Source organism: Platalea leucorodia (genome assembly GCF_965183815.1).
Source record: "Platalea leucorodia genome assembly, chromosome: 16".
In the NCBI taxonomy this organism is placed as follows: Eukaryota; Metazoa; Chordata; class Aves; order Pelecaniformes; family Threskiornithidae; genus Platalea; species Platalea leucorodia.
The window spans coordinates 1,393,639-1,412,079 of record NC_138838.1 but is presented as its reverse complement, the minus strand read 5'-3'; the positions used below and the strand labels follow the sequence as shown (position 1 = coordinate 1,412,079).

The 18,441-nt window shown below is 51.3% G+C and overlaps 1 protein-coding gene across 3 annotated transcripts in view; it reads left to right on the top strand.

Annotated features, from left to right (window-relative positions):
- MTMR4 (myotubularin related protein 4) overlaps positions 1-18,441 on the top strand; it is a 58,628-nt gene that overhangs the window by 19,422 nt on the left and 20,765 nt on the right. Inside the window, exons 2-7 of one of the 3 annotated variants that reach the window (XM_082328370.1) lie at positions 1,895-1,968; positions 12,458-12,547; positions 15,031-15,147; positions 15,817-15,899; positions 16,141-16,307; positions 17,738-17,834. In XM_082328370.1, coding sequence (XP_082184496.1) covers positions 1,966-1,968; positions 12,458-12,547; positions 15,031-15,147; positions 15,817-15,899; positions 16,141-16,307; positions 17,738-17,834 — 557 coding nt within the window. In that variant the 5' untranslated portion in view covers positions 1,895-1,965. Of the gene's footprint in view, positions 1-1,894; positions 1,969-12,457; positions 12,548-14,370; positions 15,148-15,816; positions 15,900-16,140; positions 16,308-17,737; positions 17,835-18,441 lie in introns of those variants that run through there. The other 2 variants (XM_082328371.1, XM_082328372.1) reach the window with 2 other exon arrangements.

Sequence of the window (18,441 nt, the reverse complement as noted above, 5' to 3'; positions counted from 1 at the left end):
AGGCATTAGCAATGATATAATAAATTGGTACAAAGCGTACTGCAGGAAAAGTACTCGTGTGTCATTCGGTGGTATCAGTAATTCAGGTATCTTCGGATTAGAGAACAAAGCCCGTTTAACATGGTACTTCCCCTGCGAACAATGCTTTTCACCTAATTTGTAAGTCACCAGTTGGCAGTGACTCTTCTGGTGGCGTAGTAAGCTACTACTAGATTTTTTTTTCTCTATATGAAGCCTGATATGTGTGGTCATTTTGTGAAATAGTGGGAGAAAAGGTTTTTATTGTTGAAAAGAGACAGGCTGGATCTGGGTTTGAAGGGGGATATTGCATATTTGGCTTTTTCTGTCTTCCAAGGAAAAAGTTGATTCCCATTGTGGGTTTTTTCATATTTTCCTGAAACTTGCTGCTCTGCTTTTAAATGTAAGGTAATGTAGCGCACGAGTTTTGAATCCTTTCTGAATTCCCATTCCTTTCTCCTGGCCTTTCTCTTGACGGCACTGCGGGAGCAGCAGTGCTGAAGGACTTGCGTGCTGCTTGTCGTGGTGAAGATTACATTTCCAAAATGACTCCTTAGTGCTGGCGTTCAGCTTGGCCTTCGGACGTGTGGGTGTCAAACCTCACGTAATTCTGGGCTGGGAAAGAAATCCCTGAGTGGAAGGAAAGCCTTGAGCAGGAATTCAGAAACTCTTCCGTAGCTGACCTGATTCCTCGATGGTGGAAGAAGGAGTAATTCTCAGTCAGGGTGCTTTGTGCGAGACGTTTAGACGCTCTCCAATTCCACATTTGTTGACGTTTGTATTTCATCTAAGGAGGAAAAAACTTTACACCAAATGGCAGCAAAACTTACCAGAGACATTGAGGATTCCTGGAGCTTTGGCGCGCTACAGGATGCTGGTAACTGGCAGAAATCAGGTTTGGTTGACAAGCTCTAAGCCATCTTCAGGCTAGGCTTAAATATTGAACGTCCCCACTTAAAACACTGTTATTTTAAAAAACGCTTGGGATGCATGCATGCAGATTTCCATGCTACTTGTGCGCACAGCGAAGGGGCTGTGCCGCTGGGTGAGTGGCACAGGGCTCTCAACCCGTTTCCAACTGCAGTGTTTAATTGTGTGTAATTCAGCCCCTTGTGTGGGGCTGCAAGAGCAGAACGGAGGGCAGGATTTGGACAGATGAGAGATGTTGGTGATCAGATGATCCCATATTGGGGTCTTTACCTCTGTGGAAATCCCAGGATCACCTGTGGGACCAGCTGGTGCCATTGGAAAGGATCTACTCAGAGCAAGACCTTGCTCAAGTTTTGCTTCTTGGCTTTCGCTGCCCCCTCCCCGCTATGAAACCCCTCCTGTGACCAGTCCCGCTGCTCACGGGGAAGCTGGCAGAAGGGCTGCTAGTTTTCGCATGGCACTTTGAGCTCTTGCATCCTGCCCTACCTCCTAGGCAGCCAAGATTTGATTTTAGAGGCAATTTTCCCCCAAACCAACAGCCATCTTCTCCAAGCACCCAAGCTTTGTATGAAGAAGGGTCCTCCCCAGGTCCTTGAACCATAACGACCAAGTCTTTCTTCCTTCGACCAAGTCTTTCTTCCTTCGGCTCCCTCTTGTCTTGCCCCGCCGTGTGTTTTTGTACCGCTGGGGTACTGGCCAGCGTGTGCGGATGGGTAACAAGTCCTGCATGCTGCGTGTAGTGGCTGACCGAAAGGATTTGGTGTCCCTCTGTGATGCTGCATCCGATTTCCAGCACCTCCTGAGAAGGGCGCTAAATAGAGGTTGGCAATGATAGGTGCAGGGTGCTGGGCTCTTGGGCTTTTGTTTTTCCCTCTCTGTGTTCATGCTGAAGTATCATTACTGTTGATCTAAACTTATGCTCTGCGTTGTCTCTTATTTGCTGCAGGCAAGACTAGTGGAAGAAGACGACGAGACTGAGCTGTGATTGAACCAGGAGATTTTGGACGGTGTCTGAGGATGGTGAGTACATATTGTAGTCTGCCTCTGTCCTCTGTGGGTGGTTTTGTTCCTTCTTTGTGTGTCCAAATCTTGTACTGCTACTAAATGTACGAGAATAAATACAAGAATGGAAAAGAAGAGTGCTATAGTGTTGTATATTATATATGATAATAGAGTATAGAGAGCTCTTATTACTGTGGCCAAGATGCTGTTGGTAGGATAAGTTTACCCCTAAACTTGTTATTGGAATATACTGGGGGAAAAATAAATAAGACGGGAATCCTCTTCTGCCTCCTTGGACTACTGACATAGTCATCCAGTTTTTGTGGCTTACTGATTTATTTTTACTTTAAAAGTTAATGCTGGGGTTTCTCATTCTGTTCCTCTGTCACCTCTCAATGAAGATTTAACACCATGTTAATAACATGCTCTGGTGCCACCAAAGTAGCAGAAATTTCACAATAATTAGTCACAGAAAAATATGGTATAAAAGAATCTGGAGAGACTGAAATCCAGCCAGAACAGCCAGATTGCTGATAAACTCGGCTAAAGTGCCTCTAATGCCTCCAGCAAGAAATAAACCAAAATATGTGCGATCTGATGAGAGGGAGAAAGCTGGAGACTTGTTGAAAGATTCTGGAAGTGTCGTTAAGGTGGTAGTTCGAATAGGGGTTTGAAGGCGACGTGGGGATCTGCATATCGGGCTGTGGGTGGGCAGGGAGCCTGAGCGTTGCTGCAGTAACACAGTATTATCATCAGCTTCGTGCTCGCCGCCGCCAGAAGCGTATTATTATGTTGGAAGGAGTGCAGAGGAGAACAGCAGCAACAGTCAAAGGGCTGGAAATTCAAATTGAGGACATGAAAATTTAGGTTAAACATGTTAAAAAAAAAAAAAAAAAATCTGGCAGACTGCTTGAGAAAATAGTGACGTCTCCTCTGGGATTGTCCCCCATGTGATCTATTAACAACTGGAATAGAAAAGGAAATGTGCTCTCTGCATTAATTGAACTGTCAGCTCTAGTAGTCACACACAGAGCATTTTTGGTGTAGTCCCTATCCTCATGCTCTCTGGTTTAGCTTCAAGATCTCTCCTGCTTTCTGTTGGAAGAGCTTCTTGCCACACTTCAGGTTGAGGAGCTTGGTCTGGGGTGGAGAGATGAAAGTACGCCCTTGTTGTAACCTGATAAAGCATCTTACGCTTCAAGTTGGAATTACCCTGGTGTCGTATTGGAAGTGTAAAAGATGCAACAACTTCTCTCTGTGGGATTGAGATGAGACTGATGCAGAGGTATCCAGATATGAATGAAAAAAAAAAAAAAGTGAATAAACACATGGAAAATGCATCAAAAATCCCTCTGGGTAAGATGGTAAGGGTCAGGCTGGGTCCATCGAAGGCCTGGCTGGTCAGGTAGCCCATTGACGGGGCTGCCGGGGAGTGCTGCAGGGAGAGCCTGGGGGGAGCATCTCCCTGGTCTGTGCCCTCACCTGTCAGGATCTGCAGCTCAGCGACTTGGTAATCCAGAAACAATTTATTGATGTTCTACGAGCCCTTGGTGGATTTTTCTTCCATGAATTCATCTAGCTGCTTCTCAAAACCAAGTAAAGATTTGCAGTTGCGACACGTTGCGGCAAAGAGCCGCGCCGCCGAGTTGTGCGGAGTAGCCCCTCTTGTTTTTGAACCTGTCCCATGCTGTTTTGGTTGATGGTCCCCGGTTCTTGTATTGGGAGTAACGGTGAAGTGTGGTGCTGCCTGTGAGCGTCGCCATGCCCTTTGGGATTTTGTAGATCTCTGTCACGTTCCCCTGAGACATCTGAAGAGCTCTAGTCTTTTAAATTCTTCGTTGTAGAGAAGCCATCTTTAATCCTTGTCACCCCTCTCTGGACCTGCATTCTTTTTGGGGTGCGTAGACTGGAACTTTGGACGTATTAAAACATGGAAGCTTTTGCTTTTCACTGTGCTCCTTTCCTGTGTCTTGACAGATTCTTATCCTGCCCTGGCCCACCCTTAGTTGTAACCATGGAGGGTTTGGTTTCTTCTAGACAAGAGGGTCTTGTGCTCCTTCATCTTCATCCTGAAGATGACCTTACAGTTTCAAAGGACCGTCTGAAAAGGATTTATGGGTTTTTCATATTTTTTTAAAATGTTCCTTTGACTTTTTTAAAATTATTTTTTTCCGGGGGGGGGGGGGGGGGGGCAGGGAGGGGAACAACAAAAAAACCCCGCTCCCCTCACCCACTGTTTTGGGAAGAGGCTTTTTGTCTCCCATAGCAAGGGAGAGAAAGCAACTTATAATTGCGAGCTGTAGAAATAAGCACTTGCCTCTACCTACTTATCTGAGCTTCTGTCAGCAGTTGAGGTAGAGGGCTGCTGTGAACTCTTGACAACCTCCTGTGAGTCCTTTTGCAGCCTCTCCGGAGGGTTGTGACTTCTGGGTTAAACGCAGGTCTGCAGGGAGGGGTGGAGGTCGGTTGCTGGTTAACGGGTGCTCGCAGGGTTGTCTGCTAACCGGCGGGCGCTTCAGGGCTGGACTCTTCAGCCAGCTGCTGGAGGTGGGTTGGAAACCCTGTTCCCTGCAGGCATGCTGAGTGCTTAGTTAATTACCCGTGATTTCTGCAGTCAGAGGGCACAGCACCAATGCCCTCTGGTGAGCAAGGGCAGGCCCAAAAGCTTCGGCCTTACTCAGCAGCACCCCAAATGCGGATCTCCAGCTGCTCTCCCCTTTCTGCTGCTATGAATGCGTGGTCTAGCGTCGGTTAAGAGCTTTGTTTGCTTTGATTGTAAGACTCTCCTCATTTCTCCCCCAAAGACTAGCTGCTGATGAAAATGACCTTGAAGACAGCACTAGTGGCGGTTTAATCCTTAACTCTGGCTAATGGAAGTCCTAACGAGCACCCAGTACCTTAATACATTACTTAAAACTAACCTGGTGGGTAAGTTAGTGCAACCTGCTGTGCTGCTCTGCCAGCAGCTCAAGGCTCAGCTCTTGCCGCATGCCATACGACTCCCACGGCGGCATTCCCTCTTCTTACTGCTGGGGATGCTGGGGCTGTAGACATCTGGATTTCCACAATGACTGTTAAACTAGGTGGGGTTTTGCAGCTTAGCCATCCCTCGTCCCCTCTTGCTGGCGTACAGAGTTGGTAGCCCTTGACTTCTGTCCTTTTGCCCCTCTTCTCAAAGGCTTCTTGCTTCATATTGCCATTACGTGCACGCCTCTGGGGAGCTTTCTGAACAAATATTAAATGCAGTATTACAGATCTGTAACCTCTTCTGTCATCCTGTAAAGATGAAAAGATGGCACTCGCCATCCCAGTCCTGATTTACGGGGAATAAAATAGTAACTTCACACAAGTTTAGGGGTTTATTTCTGGGAGGCCACCTCAGTGGCTCAGCAGCTTTTCAGTTCACCCAAGGACCTCCTTAGGCTTTGAGGAAATGAACTATTTTTGCGGAGGGACCTGAAACAAAGATGCCCTTCCTCCAAGAAAAGTAGAGAAGGCAGAACAAGAAGTCCCTTTGGCTGCAGCTAGTCAGCTCTCTGCATCGGTTTATGTAGATCCCATGCCTAGGCAGTGGAGAGAAATAGGAATATGTGTCTGAGTGGAGTTCATCTGGCCCTGATGTGGGTATCCGCTAAGCAGAAAGAGGATAAATTTTAACTTTTAGGATGAGATAAATGATACAAGTCTCTCCCTTCCCCTCTTTACTTGTCAAAAGTTCTAGATAACTGGTTCCTACCTTGATCTTCATTGAAAATATTCAGACCTGGACAGATAGAAACTAGAGTACTCTGAGAACACCTCTGCTGCTGGGAGCAGCTCAGCCCGCAGCAGCTGGCGAAGGCTTGGTGACTGCCGGAGCCCCAGGCCGTCGGGCAGAGCCACCCTGGCTCCCATGGATTTGCTTCTGGTGTCCTGGGAGTGCCTGCCCAGGACGATCACCTCCTCCTGCCAGTTTTCCTGTGGTTTTTCTCCAGCTGGAGGCAGATTAGGGAGGTCTGTGCAATGGATGCACTACCAGGGACAGGGGCTGCGGATTCAGATCTCTGCTGTCCATGGCCATAGCCCCTTGCTTTCCCTCCTCTCCGTCTGCAGGGTGATGCACCATGCCGTGGTGATGAAAAGCCCACCCTGAATATGTAGAAGGGATGGAAGTGGTGCCCTCTGCCTCATGAAAGAGTATTTACAGTCATTTTATTTGTGGTGCCAAAAAGAAATGGAGGATAAAGATATGTCAGGGTGGGGAAGGGTATAGCTGTACCCAGAAATCCGAGTCCAGCGTGCTGGCGGTGGCACCTCCCTGCAGCGGACAGGACCAGTTTTCCTCTTCTCACCCTTTGGCTGCCTGCTTCCACCTTTCCATGAGTGATAGACTGCCGGCACCTGTATTTCACAGGGGTTTGGGCCCCTCCGGTACATCTATGTGTCATTCAAGCTCTTGGAGGCACTTGCAGATCTTTGCTTGGGTGGATTGTCATTTTTGAAGGGGAGAGATTGAGCTGCAGACCCACGAAGAGGAATCGGGGGTGACTGGGCAGGCGGGTGTTAGCTGCTCTTTGAGCCTCCCTTTCGCTGTCTCGCAGAACGCTGGGCTAGCCCTTGACAAAAGGGTGCAGTTCAGGGTGTCGACGGGCTCCAGGCCACGGGAGAGATTTCAGCATCTCGGTGGCTGTCCTGTGCTCCCAGTACGGATTCCCTGGGCACCTGGGACCAGATGGCAGCTCACCCCTGTGAACCCCCTGGCTGCAGGCTGGGCTCCTGGTGCATGCAGGCATGGCTCCATAGGGAATATTGTCTCCCTCGCAGGCTGCAGGACGGCCCCCTCAGTGCCAGTCCTATCTTTGCCAAGTACTGTGCTGTCTCAGAGCCTCCAAATCCCTTTTGGGACCTTAAAGAGAGGTTGCAAGCTGTTTACCTGCAGCGTGCAAGGAGAGACGTATGGAGGGGTGGGAGGAGCAGGCAGGAGAGAGCCACTCGCAGTATGAACAGCGGGCATTGCTAGTGGGAGGAAAAAGGGTTAATTACTGCCCACTGGCTTTAAGAACATGCTGCCCACGTTATATTCAGCTCCCCCTAGTATATATATATATGTCTTCTTCTGTGCTCTCTTCCTCAAAGTACATGAAACCTTTAGGATTGTTGTGGTTGGGAGAAAATGAGGGGGGTTTCTTTCTCCCCCCTGCGTGAATGTACATACGCATGACACTCGGAGGAGCCCGGTTATGTGAAAATAACCTTGTCTTCCTTGTTCGGTCTGGTGGTGGTTAATGGCAAGGGAGCGAGTACCAGCTGTTCAGCCGGGGAGGCATCTGAGGTGGCATTTAGGAAATCCCTCTAGCTAAGCCAGCGAAAGGAGGCTGCGAATGCTGCGCGTTCCTGCGCCTGGCCGCCCGGGCTGCCCGGCACCGGGCGGTCTCACCGCCACCACTCCTGTCCTCGTCTGGTTGATTGCATGGAAATGAGAGCAGGTATTTTGTGAACTGTTGGAGGAAGAGGTGAAAGCGGTGGAGTTTGAATCCGGTTCCTCCTGAAACTCTGTGAGCCTCTGAGACGCTGCTGAACTTGAGGGCATGGTCTGCTGCTGCTCTGCACCAGGCTCAGCTCTCAGGCAGACGTTTCTAAGCCATGTGTGAGTCTTTTTCTAATGCTAAAAGTGCAAAAATACTTCAGTGAAAGCAGGAGAACATCTATTTGTGGATGTTCAGGTCAGCTTAGGTTGGAAATTCAAAGTAATGATATGATGAGCAACCTTTTAACTCTGCACAGCTGCAGCTTAGGGTTACAAAGGTCCTTCTGCAACTCGAGCTGGAAACAGTCCCCGTGCCAGGCCCTGAACTGAGCGCTGTTCCTAAAAATGTCGCCATGGGTCGGAGCAGACGCCTTACCTGCCTCGTCCGTGTTTTTGTGTGTTATAAACACTGGTCATGTGTTGTATGCACTTAATACATTCAATAGCGATGTATGCTCTGACTCTACCTAAGAGACGTCTGTGCTTCAGCCGTTATCGACAGACGTGCTTTGTTGCTTTTCTCCTGATACATCAGGAAAAAAAATACTTTGGTTTTACATTTTTTATAGCTACACTTTCTTACCAGTATAAAAGATTCCTTTCCCCTTTTGCTGGTCTGGTTTCTCAGCAGACCTCTGGCATTCACTCCAGAGGACAACCCGCAAGGAGCGGGGCACCTCTCCTGCCGCTCAGATTTGGCCAAGACCAACCCGCGTCCGTAACCCTCTGTTCTCGTTAAGCGTTGACTTTGTGTGTAACGCAAATGCGTTTTGGTTTGAGGGTGCCCGCTGGAGTCAGGTGCCCCCGAGGCTGGGCAACGCCTGACGCTCGCCCACCATCCACCACGTAAATGGTGGAGCAGGATGGAGCCGAGGCGGTAATGGGATTTCATGGCTTATCTCCAGGTGTGGTCACACTTTCTTCTAGGGCTTTTATCCTGAATGGTGAAGCCCTCGTGACCGTGGCCTCTGTTTGTGGTTCTCAGCAAGGGAGTTCATCGAATGGCTTTTTGCTTGGGCACTGCTGCCCTGCAGCAGCAAAGGGCAACAGGTCTGGGTGTTGCAAAGCTGTCCCTTGGTCAGAGCAGCTCAGAATAATCTAACCCTTAACAGATTTGCAGGGAAATGCCCGAATCTTTTATCTGACTTGAGAAAAACTTTTTGAGATGCTGTTGGTATTGCTTGGTAGAGCTGTCTGTGGTGGCTTTGGGGCAACCACATCTAAGGAGCTTAACGGCTACAGGCTGTGCTCTGTTTTGATGGTCCAGGAGCAAAAAAGCTGGTATGATATGAGCAAAATAGTTGGGCCTGGGCCTTGGAGGATTAATGAAGGGCCGGGTTTTAATTTTGCATTTTAAGAAAGAGATTCTTACTCTGGCTCAGTGGTGGAAGGTGGAGGGGCTGAGTGGCAGCTGGTGATAGAAATGGAGATGGCATTGCCCAGGAGGCTGCCGTCCTGTGGCTTCTGGGACGGGCTGTGACCTGGGCAGCTTGCTGTTTGCTCCTGGACTTGATGAAGAACAGGTAGTAAAAGGCAGCTCTCGGAGGGCCGGGGCAGGGAGCTGGGTCTTCAACCCACAGCATTTCCTACACCTGAGGCATTTCCCTGATGTCTGCAAGCATTGCTAAACCAGAGTTGGTGAAACTTCCCGCGGGAGGTAACCGTCCAGGAGGTCAGCGAGGGGAGCGGTGGCCCTGGGGAGCCTTGTCCGCACCAGGGACCAAGCTCCGGCCCACGGGTGCTGGTGGGAGCCAGAGCCATCCAGCTACTGCCTGCAGCCATGGGAGCTCCTGGGAAGGAGGACTTAAAGGCTCGGGAGCATTGAGCAGCAAGGACGCAGCAGGGCAGCCCCTTTGTCCTCCCCTCCCCTCCCAGGCAGAGAAGACCACGGGCAGCCGCTGGGCCGGCGTGACGATCGCAGGCAAAGGTTTGCAGCCGGAGGCTCCTGGCTAAGCATCCAAAACGCTTTTTGGATCCTCAGCTGAGGCTGAGGGCTCGGTGCCGGGGCGCAAAGCCTCCTCACCGCTATTGTTCCCGGCGCTCCCGCACACGCCATCAGTGCGGCACGAGGCAGGTGCCGGTGGGGAGGAGTGCCGCAGGCCGGGACTGCATCTCCCGGCAAGCTGCTCCGCTCGCCCGGCGGCTGGGCGAGGAAGGGGATGTGTCGCGGGCATCCGCCCATCGGCAGGGTGCTGGCTCTGCATATGGGGACGGGAGGGGGAGAGGAGGGGTGATCCCCCCCGTCGGTCTCTCCATTTTCTGTCTCGCCTGTCTGGGAGACACTTAGATGGCAGAGCCGTGCTCGGAGGCCTTTGGAGGTAGGTGGAGTCTGGCCGTCCTCCGCCCTCCCTCTCTCCATTGTCAGCGGCAGCGCGGCGGTGGCGGTGGCGGGCACCTGCTCCAGCCGCCAGCGGCAGGGATGCTCCTGCCCTTCGCAGCGGAGCGGGGAGGCTGCGGCAATCCCGGCGCAACGGTTTCGGAGCCGCTACCGGCAGCAGCAGAGGGCCCGAGGAAGGAGATGCTGCTTGCGCGTCCCCGGCCCAGCTGCCGCCTCGGGAAATGAACATGAGTCTGCCAGGCCGCGTCTCCTGCTCCATGCTCAACTGCTTTGTAAGTGCTGCTTTTTATCCCCCCCTCTTCTCCATGCAAGCGGGGCTGTAAGCCAGCTTCTCTCTCTGGCTCCCGTGCTGAGTCGGCTGCCCCAGATCAGGCCTGTCCTTGAGGTCAGGCTGCGTGCGGATCCTCCTGCCCTGGATCTGCCCGGCCTGGCCTGCCGCCACCCTGCAAAGGGGGATCCCCTTCTCCTCTCACACGTGCTGCCGGAGGACGCCGTGGCCCTCATCGCTGCCGTGCTGCTGCTCTGCCCGGGCCCAAGGGCACGGCAGCGCCCGGCACCGCAGGTTGAGTCGGCTGGAGGGCCCCAGCGAGCATGCTGTGCCACGCAGGCTCCGGCCAGTCCTTGCCTGGAGCTGGAAAATTACTGTGTGAGAGCAGCCGACCCGAGGGGAGCTCTGTGCTCCCGCCATGGCTGCGGCGTGCAAGGCAGGGGTGTGCGAGACCCCCTCTCCTGCTGATGCTGCTGGGAGGGCGTTGCAGTGGGAGGGGGTCCTGGGCTCTGTCTTTTATACCTTCGGGGAAAGGAGTTTTCTTGCTGAGAGGAGATCTGATGCTCGTTCCTGCAGAAGGCACCCCCCAGAAGGACTCGTGGCCAAATGGGCTTTGAGGGCTTTAGGAGATGGCTGGCTTGTGAAGAGAGCGGGGTCCTGATCCCCCTGCCCTACTGGTGCCCTGGGACGGGGCTGTGGCAGGAGGAGATGCTCGGCCTCCCGCCCGTCCCGTGCTGCAGGCGAGGAGGGACTCAAGGACACCGGGGCCAGTGGAGAGCTCTGGCTGCCCTGTTCCAGTTCCTGCTGCTCCCTGGGATTTCTCTGTGAGCTGCAAAGTGGTGATGGGAGAGGAGGGTATCTCTGCTCCCCAGCTGCCGCACCGGCACGCAGGGGCGCACCTTTCCTTCGTGCTCTCCTGGGCTAGCGCCTCAGCATCAGAGCAAGCCGCTGGCAGGAGAGGCCCCCAAGCCCCCTCTGGTCTCCAGTAACCGGTGGCTGCTGGAGCCGGTGCTGTGCCCTGCGTGTCCCTGGCAGCCTCACGCAGGGACCTGGTGAGTGGGTGAGGAGGGGCAATGCCTTTGCCTGCAATCAGGGTTGCTGCCGAGTTTTATGGGATTTACAGGCAGCCTGTGCGTGGGTAGCTCTGGACCGGGAAGGCGGGCTGCGCGGGGTCCGGCTGCCCTGGCCTGAAGTCCAGGGAGCGCTTTGGGACCGGCTGTACCTGTGGGTGCCGAGGCTTGAGCGGCTGTCAGCAGCGTGAGGGGATTCAGCATCATTTTAAATAGAACTGAGCCAAAAGGGTCAGGTTCTCATGTGTTCAGATCAAAATTTGGGGTTCTGGGTCAGATGACTTAACCAGAAAGATATTTCATTTTCAAATATTATTTAATGCTTATAGAACAGAATATTTCCTAATAAATGCTGGAGCCTAGAGGAGCTATAGTTAGAGAGTGAGAGGCATTCTGAAGAAAACATTCCCACACCAAATACCTGTGGAATTTACACCGTCCTGGGCTCCCAGCAGGCGAGCGTCCGCAGCTGCGTGGATGCTGCTCGTTCGTGGTGGATTGACAGAGCGTGGGGTGGTGAAAATGAGGACCGGGATTTCATGAGTGACGGAAGACTCACACATCCCAAACTGAGACACTCTCTCCACTTTTCCAAGGATGGCGCGGCCGGGCTCCGCGTGTCCTCTCAGACCACTTCTCCGAGGCCTCTGTGGGCTTTCCAGGGGGTCCGTCTGCGCAGGTTGGACACGTTCCGCTGCCCTGAGGGCGAATGCCCTGCCGGGGTGCTGGCCCCAGTCGGCAACGCGTGTTGTGAATTGCGTGCACTTAGGTGCCGTTGTTATGGGGTTCCGTTTCACCCTTGCAAATTCTCCTCTAAAAGCTTCAGGCTCTTCCCAGATTTCTTTGGGCTAAGAGAGAAAATGAAAACTCCCAAAAGCATGCAGTCCTTATCAACATAAGAGGAGGAAGAGTAGGTCAAAGCTGTAGGTGGAAACCCTCTGTGTTAAATATTTCTGTTGTGGTGCCGTAGGTAATGGGGTCATCTTTGACGTTACAAATTACTGTCACGTCAGTCCGAGGTGCTGTGCGTGGTCAAGGTGTTTCTGCTTGGCTTTCCAAATGCCACACGGCTGGAAGAGACAGGACTTGGAGACCTGCTTCAGGCTTTCACTGTGCTGTGGGTATTCTGCAACAGCCGGAGGAACTGCTGGGGTCCTGCAATGCAGGGAGTACGGTCCAGAGGCAGAACAGGCGTTTCCATGCACAGGTCCAGGGGATCCCCGATGCATTGGGGTGCCAAGAGTATACAGCAACCTCAATTTTTGCCTTTTCATAACACGTGCTGGCTGGGGCCTGTCTCAATGTATGTTTTGTTTGCAATGCAGGGTGAGGAAGGCCCTCCCAGTTTGGAGTACATCCAGGCCAAGGACTTGTTCCCCCCGAAAGAGCTGGTAAAGGAGGAAGAGTCATTGCAGGTAAGAAAGTAAGAAAACCGAAACCGTCCGCTTTGGGATGCGGCAGGCTCGACTCTGGTAGCGTGAAACCTGAGAGCCGTTCTCCAGCCCAGGACGCGTTCTGGAGGCCGCGGGCTCGCCAGTGCTGTAGGTCACATTCGGACCCGCGGGTCCTTGCGTGTGCGCGGAGGCCGCTGACGGCACTTCTGTACGCCCTGGCCCTGCCTTCCCAGCCCTGCCAAGACGCTGCGATTTGTACAGCGTCGCATCTGCCGCTTGGAAATACAGCTGGAGCATGATGCAATACGGAGCCGTCCTGGGTATTCCCTGTCCTCCGCCTGTGCTGACAGTGAGAAATTGTGACACTGCCTGCGTAGCTCTCTGCAGCAGGTAGATGCTCTCTGGGACAGGTGGAATATCAGGGCTAGGCTCTGCTCTGTGTAGCCATAGCATGCGATTGCAATGGCTGATCTGGCCCTAATACACGTTGCTCCTGGCATTTTCCTGCTGCAGAGCTGTTGGAAAGAGAAACCTCCATATGGTGCCAGCCTCCTGCTGCAAGAGGCCCTTGAAAAAGACCCGGGTGCTGTTGCTGCTGTGCAGCAAGGGTGGTATCCTGAACGGTGGGAGCCAGAGCCTCCTGGTGTTTGTTGCTTCCTTTAACGTAGCTCACTGCCGCCTTGTCCCAGTGCTCGTCATCCTCCTCCTGTGGCTGGAGCCAGGCTCACGTTGTGTGTTCTCACTGCTGCCGCAGTATTTGAGTTTGCTCTGTGATTGGCATCGTCTTGGTAAACGGTGCTGATAAAAGCAAGGACTGAAATGTGGCGACGGGAGGATTGGCTTGAAGGAGCAAACGCGGGCTGAGGAGTTGCACGGGGTCAAGGCTGCAGGTCTGCGGCCTTCGGGAGGTGAAGCCGCTGAGACGGCTCTGAGCTGAGACCACCGGGAGCAGAGCAGAATCTGCTGTAGTCTTCTGCTTGGAGGACCGTAAAGTTCACCCCTCCCAAAGGGTAACTTGCCTTCAGTAAATTGTTATTCTCTTAATGTAAAGTGAAGTCTAAAAGGACGCCATCGGCTTACTAACAGGCTGTCTTCAGGCGCTTGTCGGTCTATTCCAGGATTTCCCTGTCAGTTCTTGCAGTTTTACCATCCCATTTCTAATCTGTCTCCCTTCTGTTGCTGTGTGAAAGAGCCACGTAAGCAGAAGAAATGCATGCCAACTAAAAACAGCTCTGGCAAGCGTGCATAAATAAACTGCAGAAATAGAGTGTATTCTCTTAATGTCAAATAATTAACATTTTTAAAGACTTTTCAGACAGGTGCCAGTCTGTTTTTATTTTTGTACAAGTAACTTAAGAAGGGAGAAGTTGTTAGTACAATTGTCACTTGCACATGAGGTCTGAAATCAATTTTCAAGGAAATTCAATTTTTAGGCACCATATACCCAAGCCCTAGAAGCAGCTTAGAAATAAAGACAAGGTGGTCTGACTTGTACTAATTACAGTGTAATTTCATCAGACGCCCTGTCTGGCAAGTGAAGTGCTCTGGCTGAAATGATAAATCTTCATGACATTTTTGCATAATTGGTTCCCAACATCACCTGCTGTAGGTGGCATTCAGGGAACAACGAGGAGTCTACTTAGCTAAGGGAGAAGGAGCCTGATGAATTTTAGGCTGGTCCACTTTTTTTAATGCAAGAAAAGTCAAACTTGGCCATCTGCCAGGATCCCTTGTTTTAAAAATAGTTACGGCATGTCTGGGCTGATAGGCAAAACCAGAAAGACTCTTGATTATCTGGATTTTTTTTTTTTTTTTTTTAATTTCTCATACAGGTAACTTCATCGCAGTTTCCTCAGTAGTACAAATAACTGAACATAGAGATTCCCTCGCAGCCTTGTCAGCAGAAATTGGGCAGAACTTGATTTGTTTACTTACCGGGATTGGTACCAGTGAGTCCCATAGTGCTGCTAAGAGCCCCCTTCATTTCAAATGACGCAGCAGGGTCATGGATGCGACGCTGCCTTGGGACAGAGGACTCCGATCGTATCGGGCTCTGCCTGGAGCTGTGCAGAGCACCCCCCAACTCATCTCTGAGCTGCGCCTGGGGTTGTGTCCTTTATCGTGCCTCTTGCGCCAGGGCTGTGTTTACCCTCTCCGAAAAGCAGGGACCGTAAAGCCCTCTGCCCCCACGCGACACCCTCACTGCCCACGGTTGGTGTACATGGCGTTTGTGGTCACACCTCTCCTCCGCGAGTAATTATCCATCAGGAGGTGCTCAGTGGCTCCTGAGGCGTCCTCGGAAGAAGCTCCGTCCCCTGGGGCTGGGCAGTGGGTACCAGTGCTGTTTCGTGCTGTTGCCTGCTCTTGGTGCACGAAGAGCACGTTGCTGTGAATGATTTCCCGCAGGAGGTGCACCGCGGGGGCGGTAGGAAGAGTGGCTCTTGGCATTTATGGTGCACAAAGTACTCTGCGTGTGTCTTGAATTAGTGATGTCTCCCTTCCAGGTCCCATTCACTGTGTTGCAGGGCGAGGGAGTGGAGTATCTTGGCCATGCAAACGATGCTGTGATCGCCATCTCCAACTACCGGCTTCATATTAAATTCAAGGATTCTGTGATCAATGTAAGTCTGGATCTGCCTGAACGATAATCGCTTGCAGTATTTCAGGGGGGCATAAGCCATTTCTGTGGTCTGCGGCCTGGGAGCTCTGCCTCTTGAAGGATGCCAGGCCTGACGCTGTCTCTTGTTAGTGCTGGTCACGCAGTTGCTCTTTTGCTATTGCATTTTGGCGTGTAGATGGCATTCTCTGCTGGATAATAATTAGGTCTTTCCCTCACCGTTCTTTTTAAATTCAAGCATTAAACTTGGTGGTTTTAAGACTGTTAAGGTCTCTTGCAGGCCAGTTTTAATGAGACTTCTACTACGTGGAGACCAGCAACCATGAGTCAGACAGCGGGAGCCTGAGGCTTTCTCTCGCTGTCTTGACTTGCCATCTTTTCTTGTAGCTTTTGTTTGGCTCAGTTACCTGTGCTTGTCTGGATGTGATTTAGTAACTGGCCCCGGGTGGGAGACTGCCCAGGGACAGAATAAAAATCGGAATAGTAATTGTTGAAGGAGGCTCTATGCTGGGTCATGAAGCTTCTTAAACCTTGGAGTGGGTTTGCAGTTTGAACTAGAAGCTCGTGATTGTTGGTAGAGCCACAACTGTGCATGATGGGCCTACAAGCAAGGCTGCTATGTCTGCTCTGTTGTGTGGTATGTCTTGTCATGCCCTACATCTGTCCCTCGCAGGTGCCTTTGAGGATGATGGAAAGTGTGGAGTGTCGGGATATGTTCCAGCTTCACATCGTCTGCAAGGACTCCAAAGTGATCAGGTATCCGTTTTGTTGCTATATTGTAGGTGGCACTGCAGGCCAGGTGCCGTGATCAGCTCTGGTGTCTCCCTCTGCATTACTGTTGGAATCGAGCCGTTCACGGCCAAGGTTACTCGTTTTTTTTTTTTTTAAGACCTGGTGCGTCATTCCTTTTCCTGGTTAAGTGGAGCAGAGCTCCCTGTCTGTGCGTCTTGGCTGGACGAACGTACCTGCTGAGGATGATTTTCATTTGGGTTCGCAGGTGCCATTTTTCCACCTTTAAGCAGTGCCAGGAGTGGCTGAAGAGGCTAACTCGAGCCATCGCCCGCCCTGCTAAGCCTGAGGACCTCTTTGCGTTTGCCTACCATGCGTGGTGCTTAGGAGTCTGTGTTGATGAGGAGGATCAACATGCACATCTCTGCCGTCCGGGTAAGCTCCTGGCCTGTCCCCTTCCTGCTCTTCTGCCCAGAAGCACAGCAATACAATTTGAACTGTGGTTCATAAACTGATGTCTGGCTGTGTCTGACGTTCTGCTGTAGCCATAGCCCAAGTTCATCTTGCTGAGGGGCATCCCATACCTGGCCTGTGGATCCAGCTGATGTCCAGCTGTGGCTGGATAACAAGCACAGTAAAAGGAATAATACTAATAAGCACAATAAGAAACATTCTGAGCCAGCAACACATAAGCTGCCTCTCCCTTTGTCCTTGTGAATGAAGAAAACATCCCAAACTCTAGTACTTTCATCATGATGATAGGGAGCTCAAGCAGTCTTGTCCCTGGACGGTAAACATTGTCAGCTTTGAGGCAGCATAATTAATGAGTCCATCTGCGTCTCTTCTCCAACCCCTAGAAATGCCACGACATTCCGGTGGTCAGGTCTGTGGAGGTGTCTGGCTCATTCTTACACAGGCACAAATAAAATCTTTGAATCCCTAAAGAGAAAACCAGAGCTGTGATGGTGCCCTCCTGTGGATCAGGAGTTTCCCTTCTCTGGGAACCCGAAGTTCACTTGCAGTTGCTTTGTCTTTAAATAGCTTCAGCATGAATAAAAGCGGATTAAAATGAGTGACAAACCTGGCTTTAGACTTAAAAATGTGCTGGTATTAGAGGAGAGAAGCAGTAGCCTGAATGAAATGTCCATACACAGGTTGGGATGGAGGGATGGGGTTGAATAGTATAGCTGAAAGAGATACCAAAAAGAAGCTGGCAGAGGAAGGGTGAACTACATGTTCTTACCCTGTCCCAAACACCAGCAATTAGGGGATATTTTGCTGTCTCTCCTTTAGCGAAAGTATTATTCTCTAGTATAAATAAACTTACCTGTGGAAATTGTTGCTGCAGGATATGAATGAAGTGAAGAGCGTTGCAGTATTTATTTATTAACAACATTTGACACTCGAGCAACAAAGACACCCAGGATTTGTAAGGCGAGGCTGGAACATAAGAGAGCAAACCTTGAGTCAGCTCTGAGGGAGCAGTCTGGGAGAAGGAACTGCCCGGGGAGGGTGCTCAGTACAGCTCTGCCATGGGGCTCCTGACATCCGCTTCGGAAGCCATCTCTGTCAGAAGGGCAAAAATGGATTAAATTAACCCCCCCCACCCCACGTTGATGTGGGCAGGCTGTTTCCATGCCGCTCTGTTCTCTGAGACTGAGAGGTGGTCTGACTTGACAAAATAAGCAGAGGAACCCCCTGTGAGGGACAAATCTTTTTGGCTTCTGAAGCAAGATCCCTGCCATCCAGCTGTGCTCTAGTTTCTCTCCAGCCTGTGATAGTTGCTGTGGAGCTGCCACTAACGCGTTTAGATTTCATGAGTTCTGCTTAGCTGTCAGTAAATCCCCTGTGCTCTGCTCTTCCAGGAGACCATGTGAGATACCGATTTGAGATGGAGCTGGTGAGGATGGGCTTTGACTTGCAGAACGTCTGGCGCGTCTCTGACATCAACAACAATTACAAGTGAGTGTTTCACCACCAGGCTCTCCCCACTCCTCTTTCCTTACCTTCTTCCCTTTGCAATCCCCGTGCAGAGCAGTGGATGAGTCAGACTCCAGCTAATCCTCCCTCCTGGCCTTGATAACTCTCAGGCAGATCAGTGTATGAGCCAGATCCCCTTTCCTTTCCACCTTTCCCATTGTGGAATTGAAGAAGGAATACAGCCCAGACATCAGAGCTAGCAGCATTTGTAAATGCTGACTCAGGTAGTTTATAATGTGGTGGCCATAATTCTTCCTTGAAGACATTCTGGAGTCTTGGAGGAACCACCCATCGTAGAGTTGCCTTCTGGTCAGTTGTTCTCTCTAAAATGCTTGTGCTGTTTGAAATGAAAGCTACAAAGTTTTTGTAAAGTCGGGCAGTTATTCAGCTCTGAGAAACTGGGAGCAAGCCAGTGGAGGGCTGTCAGGATGCTCGGAAGTCTGAGGAACGAGGGAGGCTTGTTCGGTCAGGGGCAGAAGAGGCTAAAGGGCGATCTGCTGGCAGCCTACAGCTGCTGGAAGGGCAGTTACAAAGGTGATGGAGTGAAATTCTGACAGTGGCAGATAGCTGAACAAGAGGCAACGGCCAC